The 27,912-nt window shown below is 44.6% G+C and overlaps 2 protein-coding genes across 4 annotated transcripts; one reads left to right on the top strand and one right to left on the bottom strand.

Moving 5' to 3' along the window:
- Positions 1-903: 903 nt before the first annotated feature.
- LOC146656473 (neurotrypsin) lies at positions 904-27,912 on the bottom strand. 3 transcript variants are annotated; one of them, XM_085427208.1, is made up of 14 exons: positions 27,622-27,912; positions 24,775-24,814; positions 23,218-23,460; positions 20,233-20,368; positions 12,466-12,641; positions 8,299-8,446; positions 5,813-5,991; positions 5,264-5,405; positions 4,955-5,163; positions 4,720-4,861; positions 4,106-4,384; positions 3,851-3,973; positions 2,474-2,754; positions 904-2,076 (listed from the first exon to the last, which is right to left on the bottom strand). In XM_085427208.1, exons 1-14 carry the CDS (start codon positions 27,691-27,693, stop codon positions 1,754-1,756), a joined length of 2,493 nt encoding a protein of 830 aa, XP_085283334.1. In that variant the 5' UTR covers positions 27,694-27,912; the 3' UTR covers positions 904-1,753. The 3 variants fall into 3 exon arrangements, with proteins under 3 accessions (XP_085283334.1, XP_085283335.1, XP_085283336.1); XM_085427209.1 differs by having other exon boundaries at positions 23,218-23,394; XM_085427210.1 differs by lacking the exons at positions 5,813-5,991; positions 8,299-8,446.
- LOC146656474 (uncharacterized) lies at positions 16,866-20,221 on the top strand. Its single transcript, XM_085428820.1, has 3 exons — positions 16,866-17,516; positions 17,571-17,711; positions 17,965-20,221. The coding sequence occupies exons 1-3, from the start codon at positions 16,866-16,868 to the stop codon at positions 19,075-19,077; spliced, it is 1,905 nt and encodes a 634-aa protein (XP_085284946.1). The 3' UTR covers positions 19,078-20,221.

The following is a 27,912-nucleotide window of genomic DNA, read 5'->3' as shown; positions in this document are numbered from 1 at the left end:
ATAAGAAGTCACCTTTAAGCTTTTAATTAAATTGCTACGCAGATAAGCTATACAAACACATCACTGTGTGTTGGAACAGGAAGTGATATTCTACTGCAGAGAACGCGAACACCACCCAAAGGGACCATTTAGAGCAGGGGTGTCAAACTCCAGGCCTCGAGGGCCGGTGTCCTGCAGGTTTTAGATCTCACTCTGGGTCAACACACCTGAATCAAGTGATCAGTTCATTACCAGGCCTCTGGAGAACTTAAAGACATGTTGAGGAGGTCATTTAGCCATTTAAATCAGCTGTGTTGGATCAAGGACACATCTAAAACCTGAGGGACACCGGCCCTCAAGGCCTGCAGTTTGACACCTGTGATTTAGAGGCAGCAGCCAACCAAGAGAGTGTTTGTCTCGGAGTACCTGTGTGTGTGTGAGCGCACTTATGATCATAAGATTTCTCCATGAAAGTGTCTAATAGTGGGTATGGGGAGCCATATCCCTGCCCCCCAGGTCATGAGGCATGCATGGAGGAGACCCGGGCCCCAGAAATCCAGAGGCCCTGCAGAGCACCCAACGAGGACCACCACAGGAACAACCATGTTAAAATGAAAACTATTCTTAGGCTTTTATGTCTTCTGTCCTCCTTCTCTTCACTGGTTGCAGCAGATGGGTGTGCTTTCCTGAGTCTGAAGAGCGTTCTCTTCCTGACCCAAGTGCTGCTCATGGGGCCTCACAGCAGCAGATTGTTGGGGTTTTCTCTCTAATATTTCTGTACAATATAGGCCTAAGCCCCTGGAGGTGACTGCTGCTGTATAAATAAAACTGAAATTAACTGAATGAATAACAGTGAGAGGGTTGTGGGCGCCAAATCAAGGAGAAGAAACAACATAAATTATTTTAATAACATGAGTGGTCATCACACGCGACCAGAACAGCTTCAGTGCACCTTGATTTTGATTCTACAGTCCCTGCACTCTGTTGGAGGGAGGGCAAACATTTCACCTCATTTTCATAATAATGGAGATATGGTCATCCAGCTGGTACTGATTTGTGGTTACCAGGTTTTTTTTAATTGGTCAACTTTAATTTGTATAACTTAACAAAGTCAGCACAGATTTTTTCTTAAATAATTAAAGGCTGTGCATACATACATGACATAAACATTATAATACTGACATACTGGATGCATATTATGGAAAAGTACTATGGAGTGACAAGCTGTAAATGGGTGCATATGTTCCTGTAACAAGTAGTTTTTCCTTTTAAGTACGCTGACTATTTGGGATCAGCTGCGTATTAAATGTGCAGCAGTAAAAGAAACGACATATTTAGACCACCCACCAAGTAACCACAACATCAGCTGAAATAAGGGTTTTATATCAGCATTCTCACACATTGCTGCTCTGTGGACCAGGTTATCAAAACCTATATTCTGTGTGCGGTTAATCAAAGCCTCACATGCATGTGTCATGTGACCCTGCAGATCTTTCCAGTGGACTTGCTCCATCTAGGTTTGGAGTTCTTCCCTTCATTGAGAAACTGATTTGTGTTTACTTGTGTTATCTTTGTCTAATTTCTAAATGTGTTTGATGAAACTGAAAATACCATACTGTGGCAATCAAATCCATGATGAAACAATCTGGAAACTTAATCAGATGATCCAAACCAGTCTAGTGTGAGGTTCCAGGTGTAACACCCAGCAGGTTTACTTCCTCTTAAAGCTCTGAAATCACTTTATGACGCAGGATTGTTTGATTGTTTCTCTTGATCACTGGTTCTTGTAGGGCTTGTTGATAGCCTTGTTAATCCATCGCAGGAACCTGCTAACACGAGTGTAAACCCCAGGGAAAGAGGGGTTACCACAGCCATGACCCCACGAAATGACTCCTGTCAGCACCCAGTGACCCCTCTCCCCCTGACAAACCAGCGGACCCCCACTGTCACCCTGGCAGCTGTCCACACGGTGGTGCTTCGACAGGCTCCCGGCACATAGCATGCGGCTGGTGAAGCGGTTTCCATATCGTTTCTTACACGTCGAGGCTGGAAGCAGAGGGACCCAGGCCTGGAGCAGGGTGTGTGAGTACTCTGAGTCTGGCAGCAGACATAGAAAAGATGGAAGAAAGTCTCAGTTACATGAGAATGAAACACCTGATAGAAATGAATCCTGAATTTGAAAAACACTGGTGGATGAAAATACTGTAGACCTATTTTGGTGAAGTTTGCAGTACAAAGTTTCTGTGTATTATTGTAGACTCTGTTACTGTTTATTAAAGGGTTAGGGTCAGGGTCCGTTGATCGGCGGACAGAGGCGGTTTCACGCAGCTTAAGTACAGTTTTTTGTTTTACGCCGGTTTTTCCTGAAGTCGCAAAAGTATGACGTCACAACATTCTGATTGGTCACTTGCAACGTTGATCCTGGAACAACATTTAGTATGATGATCTGGGAACAACACCAACACGAGGATATCAGATCAACCGTGAAACTTACCTGTGATGCCCCAGCCAGTTATTACACAGGCAGTCAGCCTCTTCTCCAACTTGTCACCTGGCTCTGGCAGACACACAGCACCAGTGTGAGGGTTGAATGCCACACAGTTTCCCTCTGTGCCTTTCAGACGCAGCAGGGCTATATCATACTCCCAGCTTTGACTGTGGTACTTTGTGTGAATGATGATGCGTTCTGGGGACAACGTGCGTTCGAAGTCATCTTGTTCCACGGTGTGGTAGTCACCGAGACGTAAGACGTATCGCGCCGGGTCTCTGCCAAATCTGGAGGTGAGAAGAAAATCCCTATTTAATGTCTTAAAGCTGAGGGGGATTTCATCTTAGCTAATCAAGTGTTTATTGAAGTTTAATGAAATAAAACTGTAACCACGTGGTGAATTTAAGAAAGCAGACTGGCGTTCTTTTTTAATTACTTGAATTCATACTTGTAATATTTCCTGGTTGGTTTTAGATGTCTTTTATTTTCTTGAACCGGTCGCAGCAGATGGCCCCGCCCCTCCCTGAGCCTGGTTCTGCTGGAGGTTTCTTCCTGTTAAAAGGGAGTTTTTCCTTCCCACTGTCGCCAAAGTGCTGCTCATAGGGGTCATATGATGGGTTCTTCTCTGTATGTATTATTGTAGGGTCTGCCTTACAATATAAAGCGCCTTGAGGCGACTGTTGTTGTGATTTGGCGCTGTGTAAATAATATTGAATTGAACTGAATTGAATGCCAGAGCTGATAGGCAGGCAAAATACAGAACTATCAGAACAATGAAGGCATGTTTCCTGTTAGAAAAACGAGATACATGCAACTGTTGAGCCTCTAAAGCAGGGGTGTCAAACTCAAACTCACAGTGGGCCAAAATTCAAAACTGGAACAAGGTCGCGGGCTAACATTAATATTTATTGAAAAAAAATCTTCCTCTAGATATAAGAATGAATCTTTTCTTATGGACTCAAACAAGTTTTGCTGAAAACCTGAATATGGAACAAGCAAAGCTTAATACTAAACAATATATACATTAGCTGTATAATACCAGTAGGCCAGCTCTGATAGTAATTTGGTATGGCTTCGCGGGCCAAATGTAATTAGGCTGCGGGCCAGAGTTTGACACCTATGCTCTAAAGTTTAATATAATCACTCCAAAAATAATAGGTAGTTCATCACAAACCAGCACAGACATAGCACCATTGATTGACACCAATTGTGTTTGATTTTGTTAATGTGGGGGGGCTGGTTGACCTTGGATGACCTCTAAAAAATTGTAATAATAACATTGAAACAAAAGCAGCACAAATGTTTAACATGAATTTGTTTGATTTGAAGACGGTGGGCCAACATCACTCACATTAGAAACAATGTGAGTGAACTGCCTCCTACCTCTTGAAGCAGTGGGCAGCAGTAACAAGCCAACAGGAGTTGATGAGTGAGGCGCCACACAGAGGATGGTTGCCTTTAGACTGAGACCTGAGCCACAGGGACACCTGCCACGGCCACTCACCCCTGAAATCAAAGAGTCAGACTCTCAGAGCTGTTTCAGTCAAAGACACTGTCAAACTGCCATGAGACTTCTCAAACAGCAAAAATGTCCCACTGACATGAAACTTCTGAGTGCATATGTGCGTGTACGCTAACCTCAGTGACTTTTCTCCTCCTATGATTCTTCGCTGACGACGCTGACGACTGAGTCTGCGGCCACAGCTCTGCATTGCTGAGGCACCGTTTCCCGTGGGATCTAGTGTATAATCACAGATGACACCTGCGTCCTCGCTGTGGCGACAATCATGGCCTTCTTGTCCTTCAGCTGGACACTGGCCTAAGGATGTTTCAGTTCCTGAGCATCGCACATTGTCCAGATGGATTGGACCCTGACCCTCACCGAAATACGCCATAGATCGAGCTTTAGCCACGCCACTGCAAGGACAGCACGGAGACAAAACACTTATTCTTTTATTGTATGAGTGTATATGTCATTGTGTGTGCTATATTGTTACTACTGCCTGCTTCTGCATTGCGCAGGCATTTATTCACCCTTCACACACACATTCATATACAGCTTTATTCATTGCTGTTATGCACTTTGCGATATCACACACTCTCCTACAGCCACCTATATGAATCATAACCATAAGCTCCTTTTCACCCTGAATACAGAACACAAGAGGATGAAACTTTTCACTTACAATAGGAAAAACCACTGACACAGCCTTCTAGGACAAATATATCTGTAAAAATGTTGTCATACTAACGTGAATCCCAGCTGTCTACAAACTACAGCTGCATTAACGTCATTCCAGCCATCATCGCACACACTTCCCCACTGGCCGTTAACAAACACTTCCACTCTGCCTTCCCTCCTGGTCTCTCCTGCAACCAAACGCACCAGAGGGCCTGAAAACAGAGATCAGAGGGACAATGTGTCGTTACTGCCACAGCGAAATGCTGAGTTGGTGTTGGTCTGCGTAGTGCTACTCAGAAACGTACCTATGGGTGCGTAATTACTTTGTATCTCATTGGCATCACTGTGACAGAGAACACCTACATCCTCACTGTGTGAGCAGTCGTGTTGTCTCCACTGAGAATGAGTGCAGGCCAGTAAAGTGGTCTCTGTCCCGTCACACTGCACCTCATCCAGCTGGATCAACCCATTGCCTTCTTCATACACCTTCTCAGGAGCCACTTCTGCTCGCCCCCTGCAGGCAGGGAAAATGCATGAATGAGATAAACAACAAAAACAATAGTTCCCTATAAGTTCACTCAGACTATTGTTGTGTGATATGAAGACGCACTGACCTGAAACCGAGCTGTCTGCACACTACCTGGGCATTGAGCTCAGTCCAGCTGTCATCACACACAGTGCCCCATTGTCCCTGGTAGTAAATCTCCACGCGACCCTCCCGGTCGCTGGTTGCTCCCACCAGGCGAACTGCACCATCTGAGACCACGCATCGCTAAATTACACACTTGTAAGTATGAACAACTTGTTTTACTGCTTTAGGTCTTTCAAAGGCTGCTACGTTTAGGTTGGACTTTAGCTGAATAATTACTAAAAGCAGCATATCAACACAAAACTAAAGGTGAAAACCAACTCACTGAACAGTGTTAACAAAAGCTCACAGGAAATTTTACCCACAACAAAAGACTGTTGACCTTGTAGCGGCTCTAAAGGAAAAAATAGGTCATCAAAGTCTTAGGATTAAAAAAAAATATTCAGAGCAATATATATAAGTCACACAGTGTGCACGTAAACACACCAGACCTGAAGAAAAAGCTGATCGTCACTCGAATTTTATAGTCACATAGAGGCTGGGGTTGGTGTGTGCTTCCTTCCTTGGCTCTGACCTGTATATGGATTGCAAGACACCCCTGCATCGTCCATGTGTTCGCAGTTGTGCTGTTCCCAGTTGCTATGAGGACAATCTTCTAGAGAGAGTTCATTGCCTGTGCACTGAACCCGAGCCAGCAAAACTGGACCAAAACCCTGGCCAAAGTGGGCCCGCGTCCATGCTTTGGCAACACCCCTGTTGGTCAGGACAATTCTGAATTTACATATGCACTACAAGACACCAGAAATATATTACGAATACATGAATAAGCTGCGGATGTACGGTCCAAATATATGTACAGTGAGCATTAGTGCTGGTATGTGATCCTGCATATAATTAAGTGTTTTCCTGTGTTATCTTTGATCCTCAGATCCCGCCCTCACATGTCTCCCAGTTGGACTTTTAGACGTTGTTTTTCCAGATTCTGGACCTTCTTCATCTCCTCATAAAGATTTGCTGTTTATTTATTAACTCTACCACAAGTCTGCATCCTGGGTCCTCGACTAAACTATCCAATTCAGGGTTGCAGGGAGGTTGAAGGCTATCCCAGCTACCTTATTGGGGCGAGAGATGGGGTACATCCTGGACAGGTTGCCAGTCTATCAGAGGGCTAACACAGAGAGACAGACAGCCATTCACGCTCACTCTCACACCTATGAGCAGTTTAGAATCACTAGTTAACCTAACCACACTAATTGCATGTCTTTGGACTTTGGGAGAAAGCCAGAATACCTGGAGAGAACTCACACAGACATGGAGAGAAACATGCAAGCTGCACACAGAAAGGGCCTGGCTACACTCAGGACCTTCTGTCTATAAGGACAACAGTGTAAAATAAAAGTCATTCAAGCATAAAGTAGTTATATGTTACTTATTATGGCATAATATTTCATTGCATTACAGTCTTTGTTCTTAATTGCACTGGTGAGAAGTAGCCACATTGACTTCTGCATGTCTAAGTTGTAACAATGTTACCCAGTGTGAATTATAATGTTGCATTTCATAAGATAATTTGTCTAAAATCAAAGTGCAAAGATACTGTTTGTGTTAGCTTTGGCACATTTTCAAAGCTGTTTCTTAAAGACAAAAGCATGAAGACGTTCTTCGACTCTAGCTGCCATCTAACTACAGCCACATCTAAGGTGCAGCAATAGCTGTATGACATGTAAACAGTTACATGTGGTTTAACTTACCAATGTGACAATGCCGTGATCATCCAAACACATTTTCTGAACTGTTGTCTTCCTTCCAACTACACTATTGTTGGCTTCATGACCTCAGCTCCTTGTTGTTGCTCCCAGGCTGGAAAGCACAGAAATCTTACTCCATTCTGGAAACATGGTAAATGGACTAATACGTATATACCAGCTTTTCTAGTCTACTGAGCACTCAGACTTGTTTCTACTGCAATTCTCATTCACTCAGTCACATAACACTTTTATCTTTCTACACTCACACTCCAATGGCTTCATCGGGGGCATCTTCGGCACACGGCTGGAGCAGTCGGGATCAATCCACTGACAAACCGACTGATAGACGATGCATTCTACCACCTTAGTCACAGCTGCCCTGAAGGGCCTACATCATGGTCATTTACAACAGCAGCCCACCTTTCTGATGAGTTTCTAACGTCCACAATTTAATTTTCAAACCCAAAAGCAGCATCTATGTCATGTATTCCATTATCAACTTAGGCTTGTGTAAACAACGTTCCCATAATGCATTTTGCTGGTGATGTCACAGCTTTATAGAGGCCGATAAATTAAGATGAGAAATGGTTTATCGGGAATCTATGGTACAGTAAATTATTAAGCTATGAGTGTGTACGGGTGAGCTTAATAAGTCTGTGTAGGTTCTCAGTCATCCAGGTCATGCTAATCTCAGGAGCGATTGGACTTCTGTAAGTTGCTTTGCAGAACTTTCTAAAGTGTGACTCTCGAGTGGTTTACCTCCTGTCTATCTTAGGATCTGTAAGTTACAAGCAACTTAAAGAAGTCCAGTCATTTGTTTTCCAAGCTACATAGATGCAGATGGTGTGAGGGGATGTGGAGCAGAGCGATACGTACCTGTCGGCACCGAGTGCATGCAACATCCCCCCAAAAAGTGACACAGAAGGTTTTGGAGCAGGGTTCAAACAAACGAGTGAATACAGTATTTCTTCTGCAGAAACTTCATTTCAATTGAAATTTGAATGTAGGGATAGTTAAGCTCACCTAAAGCCCTGAACTCATTGTTCATTAAGACTTTTACATGGAAGGACTTTATATGTAACAGGAGGGAGGCGATGCTGCCGTGGTCCTGAGTCGTTTGTGTTTTGGGGCTTTCAGGTTTTGTCATTTTTGTGACTCCGGGTTGTTTTTACGTTTATATTGGTTCTTGTATTTCTTTCCCTGAGTGTATTTAGCCCTGTTCTTAGTTTTCAGGTGTTTAATTGACCACTGACCACTACATACAATGACAGATCTTGCATTCTGTGTGTAGCAGCAGCTGATTTTTTCTTACCCCAAGCCCAACTGTCGACACACCACTTCTGCATCAAGATCATCCCATTGGTCATCACAAATGGTTCCCCACCTGCCGTTATGGTACACCTCCACACGCCCCTCAAATTCCTCCAGGCCTCCTGCCAGCCTTAAAGGGATTCCAGTACCTGGCAAAGTGTTGAAGCAACCATTTGTATACTAGTGACAGTAATATGTTACTCTTGTTCATTATTGTTATTAATGTTATTGTTTTGAATGAACAACAGTATGATGCAGCGAGGTGAACGAGTGAAAAGTAAGTACTGAAGCCAACAAATTCAGTCGTTTCTGGGCAGCAGCTGGTTAATTTCTTGAAACTTGATGAAATCTAATTACTGATCAGGAAATCAATGGGGATGTGGCGTACAACACTAGAGGCCAACTCCAAGCCCATAGCACAAGTCACCATCAAGTGCGGGATCTACCAAGGAGATGCTCTGTCCCCACTGCTGTTCTGCATAGGCCTGAACCCCCTCAGTGAGATCATTAACAAGACTGGCTACGGATACCGACTACGGAACAGAGCAGTTGTCAGCCACCTCCTGTACATGGATGACATCAAGCTGTATGCCAAGAGTGAACGAGACATCGATTCACTGATCCACACTACCAGGCTATACAGCAATGACATTGGAATGTCGTTCGGACTGGAGAAGTGTAGTCGGATGGTAACAAAGAGAGGGAAGGTAGTCAGAACTGAGGGGATTGAACTACCAGAAGGCAACATTGCAGACATAGAGGACAGTTACAAGTACCTGGGGATCCCGCAGGCGAATGGGAACCATGAAGAGGCCGCTGGAAAAGCTGCAACCACCAAGTACCTGCAGAGGGTCAGGCAAGTCCTGAGGAGTCAGCTGAATGGTAAGAACAAGATCCGGGCCATCAACACGTACGCCCTGCCCGTGATCAGGTACCCTGCTGGGGTAATAGGCTGGCCAAAGGAGGAGATAGAAGCCACTGACATAAAGACAAGAAAGCTCCTTACCATGCATGGAGGGTTTCACCCCAAGTCCAGCACCCTGAGGCTGTACGCTAAGCGGAAGGAAGGGGGCCGGGGACTGGTGAGTGTCAGCACCACAGTCCAGGATGAGACAACGAACATCCAAGAATACATTGGGAAGATGGCCCCAACTGACCGAGTGCTCAGTGAATACCTCAGGCAGCAGAAACCCAAGAAAGAGGAGGGAGACGAGGAACCATCATGGAAGGACAGGCCCCTGCACGGTATGTACCACCGGCAGATAGAGGAGGTGGCTGATATCCAGAAATCTAATTCAAAATTTCTAATTCAAATTCAAATTTTATTTGTCACGTACACAGTCATACACAGTACGATATGTAGTGAAATGCTTGGACAACTGCTCGTGACCTAAAGAAAACAAAAAAGGAAAAGGCTATGAATAAGATAGGAAATAAATATGAAAAATTAAAAAGGGTAAATTTAACTAGGAAGGAATAAAATATAAATTAAGGTTAAAAATGAAATAACTGTACAACACAAATTAGAATGAAGGGTAAATTTAACTGGGAAAGAATAAGATAAAATATATAAATTAAAGTTGAAAATAAAATAACTGTACAACAAAATACACAATATAGAACTATATAAGAATGTATGAAGAAATATAAATAAATATATACACAATAACAGCAGCGTGATTTAAGTGATGAAGTGAAAACAAAGTCCAGAAAGTCCAGTGTGTGTGTAAGAACTGTATGTGTGGGTCAGTACTGTGTGGTGGTGTGATTGAGAGACCGTATCCCCTGCGGGAAGAAGCTCCTCGTCAGTCTCTCTGTGTTGGTCTTCAGGGAGCGGAATCGCTTTCCTGACCTCAACAGAGAGAACAGTCTGTTGTTGGGATGGCTGAGGTCCTTCACCATCTTCCTGGCCTTGGTCCAGCACCGCCTGCTGTAGATTGAGTGCAGGTCAGGGAGCTCGGAGCGGATGGTGCGCTCAGCTGACCGCACAACCCTCTGTAGAGCTCGTCTGTCCTGCATGGTGCTGTTCCCGAACCAGGTTAAGAGGTTTCCCGTCAGGATGCTCTCTATGGTGCACGAGTAAAAGTTCCTGAGCACCTTGGAGGGCAGTTGGAAGTCTCTCAAGCGTCTGAGGTGGTAGAGACGCTGTCGGGCCTTTTTCACCACGGTGTTGATGTGACAGGACCATGACAGGTCCTGCGTGATGTGAACTCCGAGGTATTTGAAGCTGTCCACTCTCTCCACTGGGCACTCGTTGATGACGGGGGTCTGGTAGTTCCTCTCCTGCTTAGTGCTGAAGTCCACTATCAGCTCCTTTGTCTTACTGACGTTTAGAAGGAGGTTGTTCCTCTGGCACCAGTTCTCCAGATTCCTAATCTCCTTCAGGTAGGCCGTCTCGTTGTTATCAGAGATCAGGCCCACCACGACGGTGTCGTCAGCAAACTTGATGATGGTGGTGGAGCTGGTAGTGGCCACACAGTCATATGTGTACAAAGAGTACAGCAGGGGGCTCAGAACACACCCCTGGGGGGCTCCAGTGCTGAGAGTGGTGGAGGCTGAGACATGTCCGCCCATCCTTACTGCCTGTGGTCTGCCAGTTAGGAAGTTGGAGATCCACAGACACATAGATGAGCTGAGTCCCAGATGCTCCAGCTTGGTGGTGAGTGTGGAGGGAATTATGGTGTTAAATGCAGAGCTGTAGTCTATGAAGAGCATTTTAACATAATTCCCCCTTCTAGTGTCCAAGTGAGTGAGTGATGTGTGGAGGAGATGAGAGATGGCATCGTCTGTGGAACGATTTGGACGGTAAGCGAACTGTAGTGGGTCCAGTGTGTCTGGTAGTGAAGAAATGATGAAGTCTCTGACCAGGCGTTCAAAGCACTTCATCACTACTGAGGTGAGGGCTACAGGGCGATAGTCATTGAGAGAAGCAGGGTGGGGTTTCTTCGGGACAGGAACAATGATGGACTCTTTGAAGCATGTGGGGATCACCGACTGAGATAAAGAGATGTTGAATATCTCAGTGAACACAGGAGCTAGCTGGTATGCGCAGTCTCTGAGGATACGACCTGGGATGCCGTCTGGTCCTGCTGCTTTCCTGGTGTTCACTCTCTTGAAGGCTCTCCTTACTTCATGCTCGGAGATGACGAGCACGTTTCCGGTGCTGGCAGTATCTTCCTGTCTGCAGCCGTTAGCGCCGCTAACACTAGCATTGTTGGAGTCCTTAGCTGCAGCCTCGAAGCGAGCATAGAAAGTGTTCAGCTCGTCTGCCAGAGTCACGGCCGCGTTCGTCATACCGGTTGTTGGTGCTTTATAGTCCGTTATTGTCCTTAGTCCCCGCCACAGGCTCCTAGAGTCACTCTGTTGGAGTTGTGACTCTAGTTTCCTCCCGTAGCGCTGCTACCATGTGGCTGGACAAAGCTGGACTGAAAGACAGCACAGAGGCACTAATCATGGCAGGAACAAGCTCTGAGCACAAGATCCATAGAGGCTGGGGTCTATCACACCAGGCAAGACCCCAGGCTGTGTAAAGATGCCCCAGAGACAACCCAGCACATAACAGCAGGGTGCAAGATGCTAGCAGGCAAGGCATACATGGAACGCCATAACCAAGTGGCCGGCATAGTGTACAGGAACATCTGTGCCGAGTATAACCTGGAAGTCCCGAGGTCAAAATGGGAGATGCCCCCAAGGGTGGTGGAGAATGACCGAGCTAAGATCCTGTGGGACTTCCAGATACAGACGGACAAAATGGTGGTTTGTCTACCACCATAGTGGTGGTAGACAAACATGAGAAAATAATAAAAATAATAATAATAATAATACATTTTATTTCAAGATGGGGAGAGGGGACGGAGAGAGAAAGAAGAAGATCTGAGACACCGAGATGGGATGGTGATCTGAGATATGGAGGGGAGAGATGATGAATAGCCTTAAATGTATACAAGAGTATTTTGAAATTGATGCGATATTTGACGGGAGCCAATGAAGCTGCTCCAGGACAGGAGTGATGTGATGGATAGAAGGGGTCCTGGTGCCTGGTGATGATACGAGCAGCAGAGTTCTGGACGCGTTGGAGCGTCCAGAACTTACAAAATTACAATAAAGTAATTTTGTAATTCTTTTTGTAATTTTGAGTTTGTTTGTGATGTAAGGTCACAAATCTCACCTTCAGGTTCAGCACAAAGCACCCCTGCTTCGTTTCCGTGGTTACAGTCTCCAGTGGCAAACTTCCTGTTCCAGCACTCTAGCAGGGAATTCTCGTTACCACGGCAGCCTAGACGCTCATAGTGGAAGATGGGACTGGGGCCAAAGTAGGAATGCTGTAGGGCTATACCAATCTCACTGCATGAAAAGTACATATACAGAGACACTCTTAGTTCAACGATCATCCAGGCAGCATATATCTGACCTCACCCAGTGGGACATCCAATCACATTATTTACATCTAATCACCCACACCTTATCATCCTCTCTCTAACTTACACAATTTTTATGAAATCATATATTTTATAAGACATTTTCTGAGATTAGTGGCTGCCCAGTGTCACCCCTCCCTCCCTGTAAAACACACCAAGGTCAGACTGTCTCTCGGTGAGGCCTGATTAGAATCATTACATAGATTTATTTACTAATTTATTCTGTGTTAAACTTATACATACTCATTTTAATACACCTGATAATATTCTGATCAGTATGAACCATAAACAACTATCAACAAAATCACATATGAATTATGGTTCTGTGGTCAACCATTAACACGCCTTCCTTCAGTTAAAATGTGGACAGTTCTTATCTTCTCACATTCCTTCACACGCATTCACACACTAATCTACCAGGTTAAAGATGGATCATGTACTCACATCATGTTATCATTTAACATATCAAACTTATATTCTGATTTGTCTCTGATTAAGAAAAAATCCCATTATTATTATAAAGCTCTGATTCAGCCCTGATCAATTTTAATCACATTAAAGACCTTCCACTCCCTCTCAGCTGTAATGACAGGGGCGGCCAGCGGGGACATCCGTCCCTCTCGACCTCACATCACCTGCAACATCAACTTGTCCCAGTGTGTTTGTACACACTGTCTTGGTATGCAGGCATGTCTCACTGGTTGAGAACTGCCTTAATTCTTTGTAGCATTGATTCACAAAATTGCTGGAAACATTTCTTAGAGATTTGGGTCGATACCGACATGACAGCATCATGCAGCTGCTGCAGATTTTGGTCGTCCAATTTATCAATTCCACCACATCGTGAAGTTTCTCAGTTAGAGATCTAGAGACCATGGAGACCAAAGTACTGCAATGTTTTAGTCTTCTCTTCTCCTGCTGAGTGTGTGTGAATTGTAACCCCAGTTTCTGGGTATTAGATGACGGGAGGTAGTATACTACTATTACCTGTGGGCCAAGGTTCGACATGTCGTGCTCTTCTTCAGTTCAATTCTGTACTATTTATTTAAGGCCAAATCAAAATAATGGTTGCCTTAAGGCTTAAGTAAGTAGTGGTTATTTGAGCTACTAAGCTAATGTTGCCTTCCTATCAGCTTCAAACAGTGTAGTGATTGCCCTCTGACCTCTGGCATCAAAAAGGTATTTTGTACAGAACACAGTCACTCACTGATTTGTTTCTATTTTTGGGCCATTCTCTGTGCCCAGGAGATCAGCACTTTCATAATTACTCAGCTCTAGTACTGCCAGCCTGTGCAGCACCAACAACCACGCCGAGCTCAAGTTCACTTAAATCACCTTTCTTCATCGTTCCGATGCTTGCCTTTGCGATTTAGCAGGCAATATCCTCATAAGCACAGATCTGCTGCCTGATTATATAAAGATGAGGAAAAAATTCCCTCATATCAAAATTCAAATGTAAAATATTCCCAGAACAAGGAATTTTTAACACACCTTTTCCAACTGTCCTTTTTTATTTTGGATGCCTACATTATTTTTACTTTGAACACAGAAACAACATTATTTCTAAAAAACAACAACAAACAAAAATAAATATCACCAAACGGATCCTAATAGTCAGCAGTGTGTCCTTTTTACTAGATAACATGTTGGTCTTGTCGGGTTGTTCTTCATCGGGAGCACCGTGTGTTTTGGCTCTCGTCATGTTGGGAGACAAAGCGATGACCCCAGACCCAGTTTTGCAGCTAAGAGCTGATCTCAGCGTGTCCTCCTTTCTTCATGATGAGAGTCCTCAAACACACCGAAGTATCTGCACAGCGTAATACTCCCACCATCGTGTTTCGTTGTGGAGATACTGTTCTTTGGGTTCTGTCTCTGTACCCGAAGAGCTCTAGTTTTGTCTCATCAGAACCACATGTGTATATATACTAGGGGTGCAACGATACACAAAATTCACGGTTCGATACTTTGGTGTCACGGTTCGATATTTTTTCGATACAAAAAAATGTTCATGCTTTTTTAATTTGTCATATATTAAAATTATAAATATATACTTTAACTCAAAGGTACAGTTTTTAAATTTAATGTTGCTGAAACAACAAAGTCATAAAATAATAAATCTATCTGATTGAGGAATCACTCATCTTTGGAAAAGAGTTTATTACAGAGAAATGGCTCTTTCCAAAGTAAAAGCAATACTATCCGCTTCTTCTGGGCTATATTCTCAGCAGCATATTAAACATATCAGGTGCCCATAAGGAGAATCCTGTGCTAACGGCTGTCTAAATGACTCGGCTAAAGTTTGTAGCATGCTGCTTGTTGTTTTTGTCTGCTTCCACTTGTCTTTGCACTAGGATGATGTCGGAGTAAATGTGCAGTCATACTCGTTGTGTTCCCACTAGTGCTGTCAGCGTTAATCTGAAATGACGTTAACGTCACAACACGGCAAATCTCTGTTAACGAGCTACCGCCGATCGCCCCGTGCGTGGGGCTGGACGGCCAACACGTTAACGAGCTAACTGCGCTAACACACTAGTTCCCACCCATGTAATTGAGCATTGGGGCACATCCAACATACTGTTTTACTTTAGTCCATGACTCGCTTACCTTCAGCTTAACTTCTGTCTCGCTAGCTTGCCCTGCGCTCAGTGAATCTGCGTTCGACTACTCCGCCTAGGCTGCACTGCAGAAAAGTTGATAAAATAAATTACAAATGTTGTATTGTTCGATACATATGCGTACCGAACCGAAAGCACTGTATCGAACGGTTCAATATCGATACGAGTATCGTTGCACCCCTAATATACAGTATGTATGTATATATGTATATATATATATTACCTTTAAGACTGGTTCTTAGCACTTTTCTACTCTGAGTACTCAAAGCACTTTTATGCAACTCGTTCCTTCTCCAAATCACACCCATTCATTTCATCTAGTTTTTTTTAGTGCTATCTAACTAACATTCATACACATTCACACTCAGATGGATGCATCGGAGAGCAACGTGGGGTTAGTATCTTGCCCAAGGATATTTGGCATGCTGCTGGAGTAGAACCAACAACCTTCCAGCTAGCAGGTGACAGCTCGACCACCTGAGCTACAGCCACCCCACAGATATGCATAGTGTTCGTCCAGGTGTCCTTGAAGGTGTCTCTTCTGCAGAAGTGTAGTTGTTGTTGGTCTGCAGCCTCAGTCCATTCCAGTGATCATCTTCTTTAAAACTACTTGGCTACATCATTCACGAGTGTCTTGGCAGCAGTTCTGGGGTCTTTGGACACATCTGTTTTAGTGCCTGAGTCTCTGAAATGGTTGCTTCCTACCTCTGCCAGACTTGTTTTGTTCTGTGAATTTCATGATGATACTATAAAATATAATAATGAACTAATTTCTTTAGCCTTTGGCATGATGCTTTCTCAAGTGACAAACACGGCCAACAGAAATAATTCATGGTCTATAATAAAAACTAGCAAGTTTAGAAATGCTAGGGTAAAAGCACAGTGCTTGATTTCTTTGCAATAACCTTTAATTTCTGTCACAGGCTGGGTCTCCGACCCAGCACTTTGAGTTTTCTTTGTATTGTTCTTATTTTTTGAGATGTTGTTAGTTTTGTGTTATTTCCTTTTTGCCTTTAGTTTAGGCAGTTATTGCTCCTGGGTTTTCTGTTTGAGTTCTTGCATTATTCATCACGTATTTGGTATGTTAGGTTTGTATTGTCATGTCTAGTTTTAGTGTTTCCTGTTTTATTCTGACAGTGTCATGTGTTCTTTGGTCATTGTATTTAGTTTCACTCCTCCTGGTCCTGTCATTAGATTCATGTCAGTCAGCTGTTTCCTCATGTGTCGCCACTTCCCCTGATCACCTCATGTCTGTATTTAAGCCTTTTGTTTTCTTCATGCCATTGTCAGTTCGTCTGTTTATTCTCACCAGAGTTACAGTCATAGCCTGTTTATTTTCTACCTCGGTCATAGTTATAGTTTTGTTTCTTAGTGTTTTGTCTGTTTGCTTTGGTCTCTTGGTCCATTTCCTGCCGTCATCGCAATAAAGGTTCACTTTTCTGTTAATCATTACTATTCCTCGTCATCATCTGCTTTTGGGTCCTGTTTCCGCACACATCGGCGCACCCCGCCGTGACAGAACGAACTGACCAGTCATGGACCCAGCGGATTCTGCTCTCACCGAGTGTCTGGAGGAGACTGCTCGGATCCAAGCGATCCTCGACCGCTTCTTTACAGCGCCCGATTTGAAGAGCAAGCTGGTAATGATTAACGCTGCTGAAGCTATTATGGAGAGGGATCCCCGCCTTCTCCAGCTCCCAGACTCACCTGCCATAGTTGATGCCTTTACGAGGATAAAGGAGATGCTGCAGGCCCAGGGACTGTCGAGTCAGGAAATGGCTTCCAGCACCCACCAGTCACAACAACCCCACAATCAGTCATCTCCATTGCTGCCTCCGGAACCTGAGTGTGTTCGTGTCGGTTCGCTGAGATTCGCCGCAGCGTCACCACCTCTCAGCTCACCAGTTTCCACGCCCTCATCACAGTCTCGCCATACTCCTGTCACAGTTCAGCGCGAGGAAGCGCCGCACACCATAGACTTGGACGACGACGAGCGCCAGTCTATATTCTGCGCTCTCTTGGAGGAGGAGCTCCGGTGGAAGCCGTGGCTCATTCCGGAGCACGAGCACTCTTTCCGGGGAACTCGACTGGCTCTCGGGGGACCTCGGAGTTACCAGGGACTTCCACCCATCGCTCCGCCGTCTTCCACTCCTAAGAAAAAGCGGCGTGCGCGCCACCGACGCTCCGTATCACAAACGCAAGTGAGTGATTACATTTTGGCTCCTCATGTTTTCTCTCAGGAAGTTGTTGAAATTGACACTATTTTTCCGGTTAATGAGCCCGGCTATACAGAGACTGTTTGCCCTGGAAAAGCTAGCCATCAGGCTCAGCTAAGCTGCTGTGGTACTGCTATCCAGGCCGGTCTGGAGCCAGAGACGGAGGTACAGCTGGTGCGGCCAATTTCAGTGTCAGCCGGAGGGCCCGGGGAGCCCGTCCGGCCTCATGTTTCGTCTGCTGGAGGTTCAGGAGAACCCAGCCAGCTTCATGCTTCATTTGCTGGAGGTTCAGGAGAACCCAGCCAGCTTCATGTTCTGTCTGCTGGAGGTTCAGGAGAACCCAGCCAGCCTCATGTTTCGTCTGCTGGAGGTTCAGGAGAACCCAGCCAGCTTCATGCTTCGTCTGCTGGAGGTTCAGGAGAACCCAGCCAGCCTCATGCTTCATCTGCTGAAGGTTCAGGAGAACCCAGCCAGCCTCATGTTTCGTTTGCTGGAGGTTCAGGAGAACCCAGCCAGCTTCATGCTTCATTTGCTGGAGGTTCGGGAGAACCCAGCCAGCTTCATGTCTCGTCTGCTGGAGGTTCGGGAGAACCCAGCCAGCTTCATGTCTCGTCTGCTGGAGGTTCGGGAGAACCCAGCCAGCTTCATGTTTCGTCTGCTGAAGGTTCAGGAGAACCACATCAGCCTCGCCATGTCCAGCCTCACGCCACGTCTGCTGGCGGGCCCGAGGAGCCCGTCCAGCCTCACGCCACGTCTGCTGGCGGGCCCGAGGAGCCCGTCCAGCCTCACGCCTCGTCTGCTGGCGGGCCCGAGGAGCCCGTTCAGCCTCACGCTTCGTCAGCTGGAGGGCCTGAGGAGCCCGTCTGGCCACCTTCTGCTTCACCACCTGTGGCTGCCTCACTGTCACCTGGTTCTGCCTCTGCTACGCCAGGACCAGCTCCAGCCTGTGCTTCGTCAGCCGCAGCTCCAGCCTGTGCTTCGTCAGCCGCAGCCTCAGAGCCTTCGTCCTCGCCTGGTCCGGCCTCGTCAGAGTCTTCATCTTCGCCTGGTCCGGCTTCGTCAGAGTCTTCATCTACGCCTGGTCCGGCTTCGGCCTCTGTTCCTGCTTCTGCCTCACCTGGTCCGGCCTCAGCTTCTGCCTCGCCTGGTTCGGCCTCATCCGGGTCTTCCTCGGCTTCTGCTTCTGCCTCGCCTGGTCCGGCCTCTGCTACGCCTGGTCCAGCCTCTGCTTCAGCGTCGCCTGGTCCTACGGCTGTTATGCCGCCGCCCAAGCCTCGCTCTGCACCTGGGAATCTTCGGCCACCTGCTGGACGTCACCGCCGTCGAGGTCGGCCACCTGAACTGTTTCTACGCCGTTGCCGTCCGCACGGTCGGCCACCTGAACTGTTTCTACGCCGTTGCCGTCCGCACGGTCGGCCCCCTGAACGGTTTCCATGTCGCCACCATTGCCGTCCGCACGGACGGCCCCCGGAACTGTTCGACCATGGACTTCTGTGCCGTCGGCCTCCGGGCCGGCCCCCTGATCACATGAACTATGATTTTCTGGACCGTCACCCTCCGGGTCGGCCCCCTGAGGAGTCATGAACTGTTCCCTGCGCTCCTGTGATTTTGATGGACGTTTTGTTTTTGGCCTTGTTTCTGGCCCTCCGTCCTGGACCCCCACCGCCCGCCCTTGGTGGGTTGTTTTTGGTTTTGTTTTTCGAGGTTTTAGGGCGTCTGGTATCCGCCCTTAAGGGGGGGGCTCTGTCACAGGCTGGGTCTCCGACCCAGCACTTTGAGTTTTCTTTGTATTGTTCTTATTTTTTGAGATGTTGTTAGTTTTGTGTTATTTCCTTTTTGCCTTTAGTTTAGGCAGTTATTGCTCCTGGGTTTTCTGTTTGAGTTCTTGCATTATTCATCACGTATTTGGTATGTTAGGTTTGTATTGTCATGTCTAGTTTTAGTGTTTCCTGTTTTATTCTGACAGTGTCATGTGTTCTTTGGTCATTGTATTTAGTTTCACTCCTCCTGGTCCTGTCATTAGATTCATGTCAGTCAGCTGTTTCCTCATGTGTCGCCACTTCCCCTGATCACCTCATGTCTGTATTTAAGCCTTTTGTTTTCTTCATGCCATTGTCAGTTCGTCTGTTTATTCTCACCAGAGTTACAGTCATAGTCATAGTCTTAGCCTGTTTATTTTCTACCTCGGTCATAGTTATAGTTTTGTTTCTTAGTGTTTTGTCAGTTCAGTGTTTTGTTTCTTAGTGTTTTGCCTGTTTGCTTTGGTCTCTTGGTTCATTTCCTGCCGTCATCGCAATAAAGGTTCACTTTTCTGTTAATCATTACTATTCCTCGTCATCATCTGCTTTTGGGTCCTGTTTCCGCACACATCGGCGCACCCCGCCGTGACAATTTCATAGGTTTGCTAATAGTCTTATCTTTGATCTATATTTACATTAACAAGCAGCTGAAAAGACATTAAAAGACATACATAATAACAGTTAAATACCACATTTTCTGCACAAGCACAGTAATACATTTAAACTCTGGTGGTCACCTGTTCTTGAAAGGATTCTGTTGCCATCTTTTTGTATGTTGCCGAAGCAGGAACTACATTACATTAGTAAATGCCTCACTCTACTACTTGAGCCACAGCTACTCATGTGTGTGTTCCTCAGCTGGGTTAAAATTAAAGCTCTGCCATTACCTTAGTCCAAGCTGTCTGCATATGACACTGGCATCACGGTCAGTCCAGTGTGTGTCACATACTGCGCCCCACTTGTTATTCACATACACCTCCAGACGGCCACTGTTGCCTGAACCCCCCACCAGTCTGACTGCACCTACACACATCAGGAAGAACTTCAACAAGCAGAACTCGTACAATAATAACAAAATAAAATATCATTTTAAACAAGAATCTTTATGAAATCAGTGGTTTGATCATTCTACCAAAAGTGAAGTGTCACTGGCACCTATGACGATACAACATAGCTACTCAGAGGAAACTGTGGACTGTGTGGAACGCTTAAATTGTAACCTGTCACTTTGAGCAAAGGTAAATATGCTTAAAAAGGAAAAAGACAATCGCAGAAAGACATAGAAAGGCTTTTGCTTCAAAACTGAATCTACAAGGGGATAATGAAATGAATGCATATACAGGATGCACCCAGGCCATCTGCAGCCCCCAAAAGCACTGAAGCCCTAAGGCCATACAACTTGATGACAACTGCAAGCCCACTGCAGCCGCAACATGACAAAGGCCCCAGACGGGGAGGCTCCCAAAAGACAACCAGAGAACCAGAGGCAACAGCCATCCCTGTGAGAGGACAGGACAAGCTGAGGACAGGACACCAGGTCCTCGGGTCCACACTGGAGCCTCTTCAACTAACTTTCTCTGGCTCTGGAACATAACATAGCCCAAGATCACCTTGGGAAACTGGTCACTGATGCTGAAGCCTGCCTCCTTACCGTCTCCTGGATGCTTGAAAACACTACTCATACTGTGGGCCTGAAGAAGGATAACAGTTTTATTAAATTATTTTTATTTTCTACTCAGGCAGAGTAGGCAGGTCATTCCCTTGGTGAGGGATGTCACCAACTCTTGGAAGACTGCTTTTCTGCAGCGAGTGTTTTCACCTGCTGCTGGCTGGACACCACTGAGTTCAATTCAATTTTATCTCTAAAGCACCAAATCACAACAGCAGCTGTCTCAAGCCAACCAAACAGAGCCTGAAACTCACTGTGAAGAATTTCCAGTAGCAACAGGTGTGCATCAGAACAGTCTTTTATCTACAGACTCCAAAATGTTCACTGTTTCAGAGGAGTCATCAGTTGTGCTTCCTTGGTGGATGGAGTGCCTTTGCTGCTGCAACGAGTTGGCACCTTGTTTGGTTTCCCCACAACACCTAACTTGAAACAATCATCATCCTAATACCCATAATATACTTTTATTACCTTTAAGACTGTCTACAAATAAACTGATGGAAAAGAATAATCACTGAAATAATTGGAATCAGTTGTGCATCATCATAGCGCTCCCACATCCATATACACAGGGAGTGCAGAATTATTAGGCAAATGAGTATTTTGTCCACATCATCCTCTTCATGCATGTTGTCTTACTCCAAGCTGTATAGGCTCGAAAGCCTACTACCAATTAAGCATATTAGGTGATGTGCATCTCTGTAATGAGAAGGGGTGTGGTCTAATGACATCAACACCCTATATCAGGTGTGCATAATTATTAGGCAACGTCCTTTCCTTTGGCAAAATGGGTCAAAAGAAGGACTTGACAGGCTCAGAAAAGTCAAAAATAGTGAGATATCTTGCAGAGGGATGCAGCAGTCTCAAAATTGCAAAGCTTCTGAAGCGTGATCATCGAACAATCAAGCGTTTCATTCAAAATAGTCAACAGGGTCGCAAGAAGCGTGTGGAAAAACCAAGGCGCAAAATAACTGCCCATGAACTGAGAAAAGTCAAGCGTGCAGCTGCCAAGATGCCACTTGCCACCAGTTTGGCCATATTTCAGAGCTGCAACATCACTGGAGTGCCCAAAAGCACAAGGTGTGCAATACTCAGAGACATGGCCAAGGTAAGAAAGGCTGAAAGACGACCACCACTGAACAAGACACACAAGCTGAAACGTCAAGACTGGGCCAAGAAATATCTCAAGACTGGTTTTTCTAAGGTTTTATGGACTGATGAAATGAGAGTGAGTCTTGATGGGCCAGATGGATGGGCCCGTGGCTGGATTGGTAAAGGGCAGAGAGCTCCAGTCCCACTCAGACGCCAGCAAGGTGGAGGTGGAGTACTGGTTTGGGCTGGTATCATCAAAGATGAGCTTGTGGGGCCTTTTCGGGTTGAGGATGGAGTCAAGCTCAACTCCCAGTCCTACTGCCAGTTTCTGGAAGACACCTTCTTCAAGCAGTGGTACAGGAAGAAGTCTGCATCCTTCAAGAAAAACATGATTTTCATGCAGGACAATGCTCCATCACACGCGTCCAAGTACTCCACAGCGTGGCTGGCAAGAAAGGGTATAAAAGAAGAAAAACTAATGACATGGCCTCCTTGTTCACCTGATCTGAACCCCATTGAGAACCTGTGGTCCATCATCAAATGTGAGATTTACAAGGAGGGAAAACAGTACACCTCTCTGAACAGTGTCTGGGAGGCTGTGGTTGCTGCTGCACGCAATGTTGATGGTGAACAGATCAAAACACTGACAGAATCCATGGATGGCAGGCTTTTGAGTGTCCTTGCAAAGAAAGGTGGCTATATTGGTCGCTGATTTGTTTTTGAATGTCAGAAATGTATATTTGTGAATGTGGAGATGTTATATTGGTTTCACTGGTAAAAATAAATCATTGAAATGGGTATATATTTGTTTTTTGTTAAGTTGCCTAATAATTCTGCACAGTAATAGTCACCTGCACACACAGATATCCCCCTAAAATAGCTCAAACTAAAAACAAACTAAAAACTACTTCCAGAAACATTCAGCTTTGATATTAATGAGTTTTTGGGTTCATTGAGAACATGGTTGTTGTTCAATAATAACATTATTCCTCAAAAATACAACTTGCCTAATAATTCTGCACTCCCTGTAGAGCAATCTGATCACTTTCTGACCACTTAAGGTGTTTTAGACTACATGCCATCTTCAGACACCTGCTGCCCACCCTTAATTCACCTTGATGACAATCACAATAAGCCCATCCAATGGCTCCAGAGGTCTTTCGGAAGAAGCACCACGGTTTGGTTTCTCTGTCTGGGTTTCGGCAGAAGTTATGGTCTCCCAGGCCTCGGTTTGGATACTGCTGCATGTAGTCTGGGAAGTTAGTCCACTTTAAGCATGGGGAGCCTGCGTCTGTGTGAGAAACCGAGCCATTATAGTGGCCCAGTTTAGTGAGACCCTCTGAACAGGACAGCAGCACTGCAGACACAGACAATCATCTGTCAGTGAGACAACATGTTAATAAAGTCACATTCCATACAAACTTTTCATTTTATACAAACACAAATGGTTCTTTATACAGAGCATTTCAAGATGTTAAAAAGATGAGAGAGACGAGGTTAAATAAATAGAAAAATGATTGTAAATAGTAAGCCTTCACTCAGTGTAAACATTACTTCAGCACAAACAGAGCACGTGTGATAAAAAGACACTAATTCCAACATGTAGATGAAACATCTGGAATAAAGGGGAGTGGCTTCTCTGCTGCCGCCGTCTTGCTGAGGAGTCTGACTATGAGAGCTACTGTTGTACCCTAACTTTGGTTGTGTTTAGTTATTTATTTACTCGTTCCCAACTGTCTCATAGCTGGTTTTTGTGATAAGTTGCAAAGTGCTCTGTTTATGCAACGTAAGAAAGTGAAACATTTATTATTATTTTCATGTTTTGGCTGCGATCAAATGCATCTAATAAAAATTATTCCTATTATTATTGTTACAATCACCTGAATGACCGACTGGACTGGAGGACCAACAGTGATGCTGAGCAGACTCAAGCTCCCATCCTTTGATGGGTTCAGCAAGATGTGAATGCCATCTATTTTGCTTTTTGTGGTGTAGTATTTATAGGATATATACCATTATTATTTTTCTCTTGTCAGCCTTACTCTTCTTTAACTTACCTCATTTTTACTTTTCTTTGTTTTTATCACTGTTGTGTATGTAACATTTCTTAGACATAAGACCCAAACTGAAGTCAGGTGACATAAGGAATACACGATAGTGATTTCTATCAAGGCTCGTTCTATTCTGTGAAGACGAAATCAGACTGGAATTGTTCATAAAGCTTTTTGCCAGACAACTGAGCACAAACCTGCGAAACGACTCCAGGATTTTAGATACGAAGCTTAGGTTAGATATAAAATGACAGTTGTTGCAATTCCTGAGATGAGAGACTTCAATAATAATTTGCTTCTGGACTTCTATGAAAGGGAAATATATATCAAGCTGGTAGCTTAACACTGATGCCATGGCCAACAATGTGAGGAAGGCACTCCCCAGCAATCTGCAGCTTTTCCACACCCTGATTTACTCAACCCAAGTCTAGGACTATTCCTCAGCACTGGCAAAACATTGCTCACCTAAAATGTTTTCCTTATCTGACAAAATTACTTATTTATTCACTGATTTCACTGATACTTGCTGCACTGACAGGTATGTGCATATAGTGCTTAGCACATGGAGCTTCGTTCCCCTCCAGCTGGATCTCAAAGACCAAATACAGAAAATAACTTACCTGCACTCTGAACTACATTGAAGTGCGTCCATTGAGAAATCTGTTAAAGAAACACAAACCCCGTGGAACGCAATGTGAATAGGAATTACAGAGCAACAAGAAATACAGATTTTAACAAAACTAAATGTTCTATTATTATATTATAATGAAATATCATACAACCATAAAGGCTGGCTTACTGTGTCAAATGTAGATGTAGTTCATTTTTTTAAAAAGCTGATAAAGCAATATTTTAATTCATAACAAAACACTGAAAAATGTTGAGAAGAAGTCTGGGATGTCTGTTTAGGAACATTTTGCAACTATAGTTATCTAATTTAATTCACCTAATTATAATTAGGTGAATTAAATTAGTAACAGGTCACCAACATGACTGCAATAACGAAGAGAAAACCCCGACAATTCTATGACCCCATATGAGCAAGTGCTCGTGACAGTGGGAAAGAAAAACCTCCTTTTAACAGAAACAAATCTCCAGCATAACCAGGCTCGGGAAGAGGCAGCCATCTGCCACAGCCGTGTGGTGTATAAACACCCAGTGAGTGAAAAAAGGTGCATGAAGAAGTACAGTATAACCCTTACCACCCTGAGCCAATTGCAACGTGACTAAGAGAGGATTCAGGGTCACCTGGTCCAGCCCTAACTATATGCTTTAGCAAAAAGGAAAGTTTGAAGCCTAATCTTGAAAGTAGAGATAGTGTCTGTCTCCTGAATCCAAACTGGAAGCTGGTTCCACAGAAGAGGGGCCTGAAAACTGAAGGCTCTGCCTCCCATTCTACTTTTAAATACTCTAGGAACAACAAGTAGGCCTGCAGAGCGAGAGCGAAGTGCTCTAATAGGGTGATATGGTACTACAAGGTCATTAAGATAAGATGGGGCCTGATTATTTAAGACCTTGTATGTGAGGAGCAGGATTTTGAATTCTGGATTTAACAGGAAGCCAAAACAGGAGAAATCTGCTCTCTCTTTCTAGTCCCTGTCAGGACTCTTGCTGCAGCATTTTGGATCAGCTGAAGGCTTTTCAGTGAGTTTTCAGAACTTCCTGATAATAATGAATTACAGTCGTCCAGCCTGGAAGTAATAAATGCATGAACTAGTTTTTCAGCGTCACTCTGAGACAGGATATTTCTAACTTTAGAGATGTTGCACAAATGGAAGAAAGCAGTCTTACATATTTGTTTAATATGTGCATTGAAGGACATGTCCTGGTCAAAAATGACTCCAAGGTTCCTCACAGCGTTACTGGAGGCCAAGGTAATGCCATCCAGAGTAAGAATCTGCTTAGATACCATATTTCTAAGCTTTTCAGGGCTCAGAAAATATTCTGTTTTGTCAGAATTTAGCAGCAGTAGGTAGAGTGTTCGCCCCATGATCAGAGGGTCGGGGTTCAAATCCACCAAACGGCTACCCCTGAGCAAGGTACCATCTCTACACACTGCTCCCCGGGCGCTGGACTGGTGGCTGCCCACTGCTCTACTCAGTGAATGTTTTAAATGCAGAGGAGTAATTTCCTACGGGATAATAAAGTATACAAAGTATACATTATTAAAAGGAGGAACAGAAAAAATAATATGAAGATTAAATTAAAAAATAAATATTTCTCCCTCCAGTTATTTTATTGTTCAACCTTGCCTGTCGTGTCTTTCTACTAGACAAAAACTTGGCCCCACTAGTAGCAAATGTAAAAAGTGCTTGTGGCCAGAGGGCCCCCACAGGGCCCCCAAATACTTCATCTTTTTTTCCATAAGAAGGAGAGAATATTGTAAAGTTTCTTTCCATTAGCTTCTTTTAAATGGATTGTATGGTTTGAAGAGATCCCTTTGAGATATTCAGAGGAATTTCCTTAAAGGCTCTGAAGCATTCACACTTATCTGCAGTGATGTGACACAAATAAAAGTGTAGACTTTGACCTGCTTACATTATGAAGCACACTGACCAATCGCCAACAAAGAAGGAAGCTGCGTTGATAATGGTTTTCTGTGAACTATAGCACATTAGAATGGGCTTAAATGTGTTGCTGTTAAAGTGGGTGGTCAGTAAAACAATATCCTCCAAAAAAGTGCTTCATGTTATTCACTTTGTGAAAATAGATCATTAACTCTTCAAAATATTTAAACGCATTTCTAACCAATTTCATTTCCCTGCTGTTCTTTACCAGAGGGCAGAGGGGTGCTTGGTACTCGATGTTCAAGTCATGTCTGAATCCTTGGAACAGGCAACTTGCCATCTGTACAATCAGGTATAATCTAAGGCCTGTAGGAAAAAAACTGAGGTGAAAATCATGTTTGGAAACGGATCTCTACATTCCCTCCACATTTGGATATCTAGGTCTGGTTTAAAATTCGCTCTTAATTTAAAAAAGGGCACGAGTGAGAAAGTCTTCAGCCTACGTTGGACCACCGTTTGTGACTATCGGTCTAACTATTGATGTTTTGAGAAAAACCTGCTTGTGACGGCACTACTGAGTTTTTTGCTATTATTTAACAGGTCTTGCAGTTTCATGAACAGTCAAATAAATAAATAAATAAACTGATATGTCATTACCAATTCTAAGAGTTGATACGAAGCACTATAGAAATATCAGGCGAAAATGGAGGCAGCGAGTTCCAGTAATAGTGCAACAGACATCTGGAAATTTGCCAGCGAGCTATTAAAATAAATACGGTATTTATCTCTGCCTTTGTTTTGATTTGTTCTTAATGTAAGTGTGACGGAAAGCGATGAGCGCATACAAACAGTTTAAACTCAGCATGGCACAGACCAGTGTCCCGGTTTACTTGACACAATGTGTTCCGCGACAAAGACGGCTTTATATAGGCTGAGCGTGTTGGGCAGCAGCGTGCTCACCTCTGCAGACACAGCCAGCGCCAGTAACAGACAACACGGGACAAATCCGGACACAGCTTTCCTCTGCTCCATCGTGCTGAGGAAACCATATTCTCTACACTGCCAGCGCAAACATTCACCAAGTCTTCACGGCCTCTGACAATCCTTCCTCGATACGAAACACACAGGATACTGTCCGCTTTTAACCGAGGTACCGACGTCCAAGTCGCTCCAGAGCTAAAAATGACGCGCTGTTGGAGAGGAAAGGGCACACCAATATCGCTACCCACCCTCTCTCTCTCTCACTGACTC

The sequence above is a fragment of the Rhamphochromis longiceps genome, linkage group LG13, assembly GCF_057381845.1.
Source record: "Rhamphochromis longiceps isolate RC_006_pf linkage group LG13, R_longiceps_female_GT1.1, whole genome shotgun sequence".
NCBI lineage: Eukaryota > Metazoa > Chordata > Actinopteri > Cichliformes > Cichlidae > Rhamphochromis > Rhamphochromis longiceps.
Note: the sequence above shows the minus strand (reverse complement) of the source record. Positions and strands in the feature narration are given on the sequence as shown.

Coding starts and splice junctions, on each gene's coding strand:
- LOC146656473 (XM_085427208.1), bottom strand. CDS start 27,693: ATGGAGCAGAGGAAAGCTGTGTCCGGATTTGTCCCGTGTTGTCTGTTA. Junction 4,385..4,719: donor TGTAGACAGCTGGGATTCAC/GTTAGTATGACA, acceptor CTGTCCTTGCAG/TGGCGTGGCTAAAGCTCGAT. Junction 3,974..4,105: donor GGAGGAGAAAAGTCACTGAG/GTTAGCGTACAC, acceptor CTTTGATTTCAG/GGGTGAGTGGCCGTGGCAGG.
- LOC146656474 (XM_085428820.1), top strand. CDS start 16,866: ATGGACCCAGCGGATTCTGCTCTCACCGAGTGTCTGGAGGAGACTGCT. Junction 17,517..17,570: donor GTGCGCGCCACCGACGCTCC/GTATCACAAACG, acceptor GTTTTCTCTCAG/GAAGTTGTTGAAATTGACAC. Junction 17,712..17,964: donor GTCTGGAGCCAGAGACGGAG/GTACAGCTGGTG, acceptor CTGGAGGTTCAG/GAGAACCCAGCCAGCCTCAT.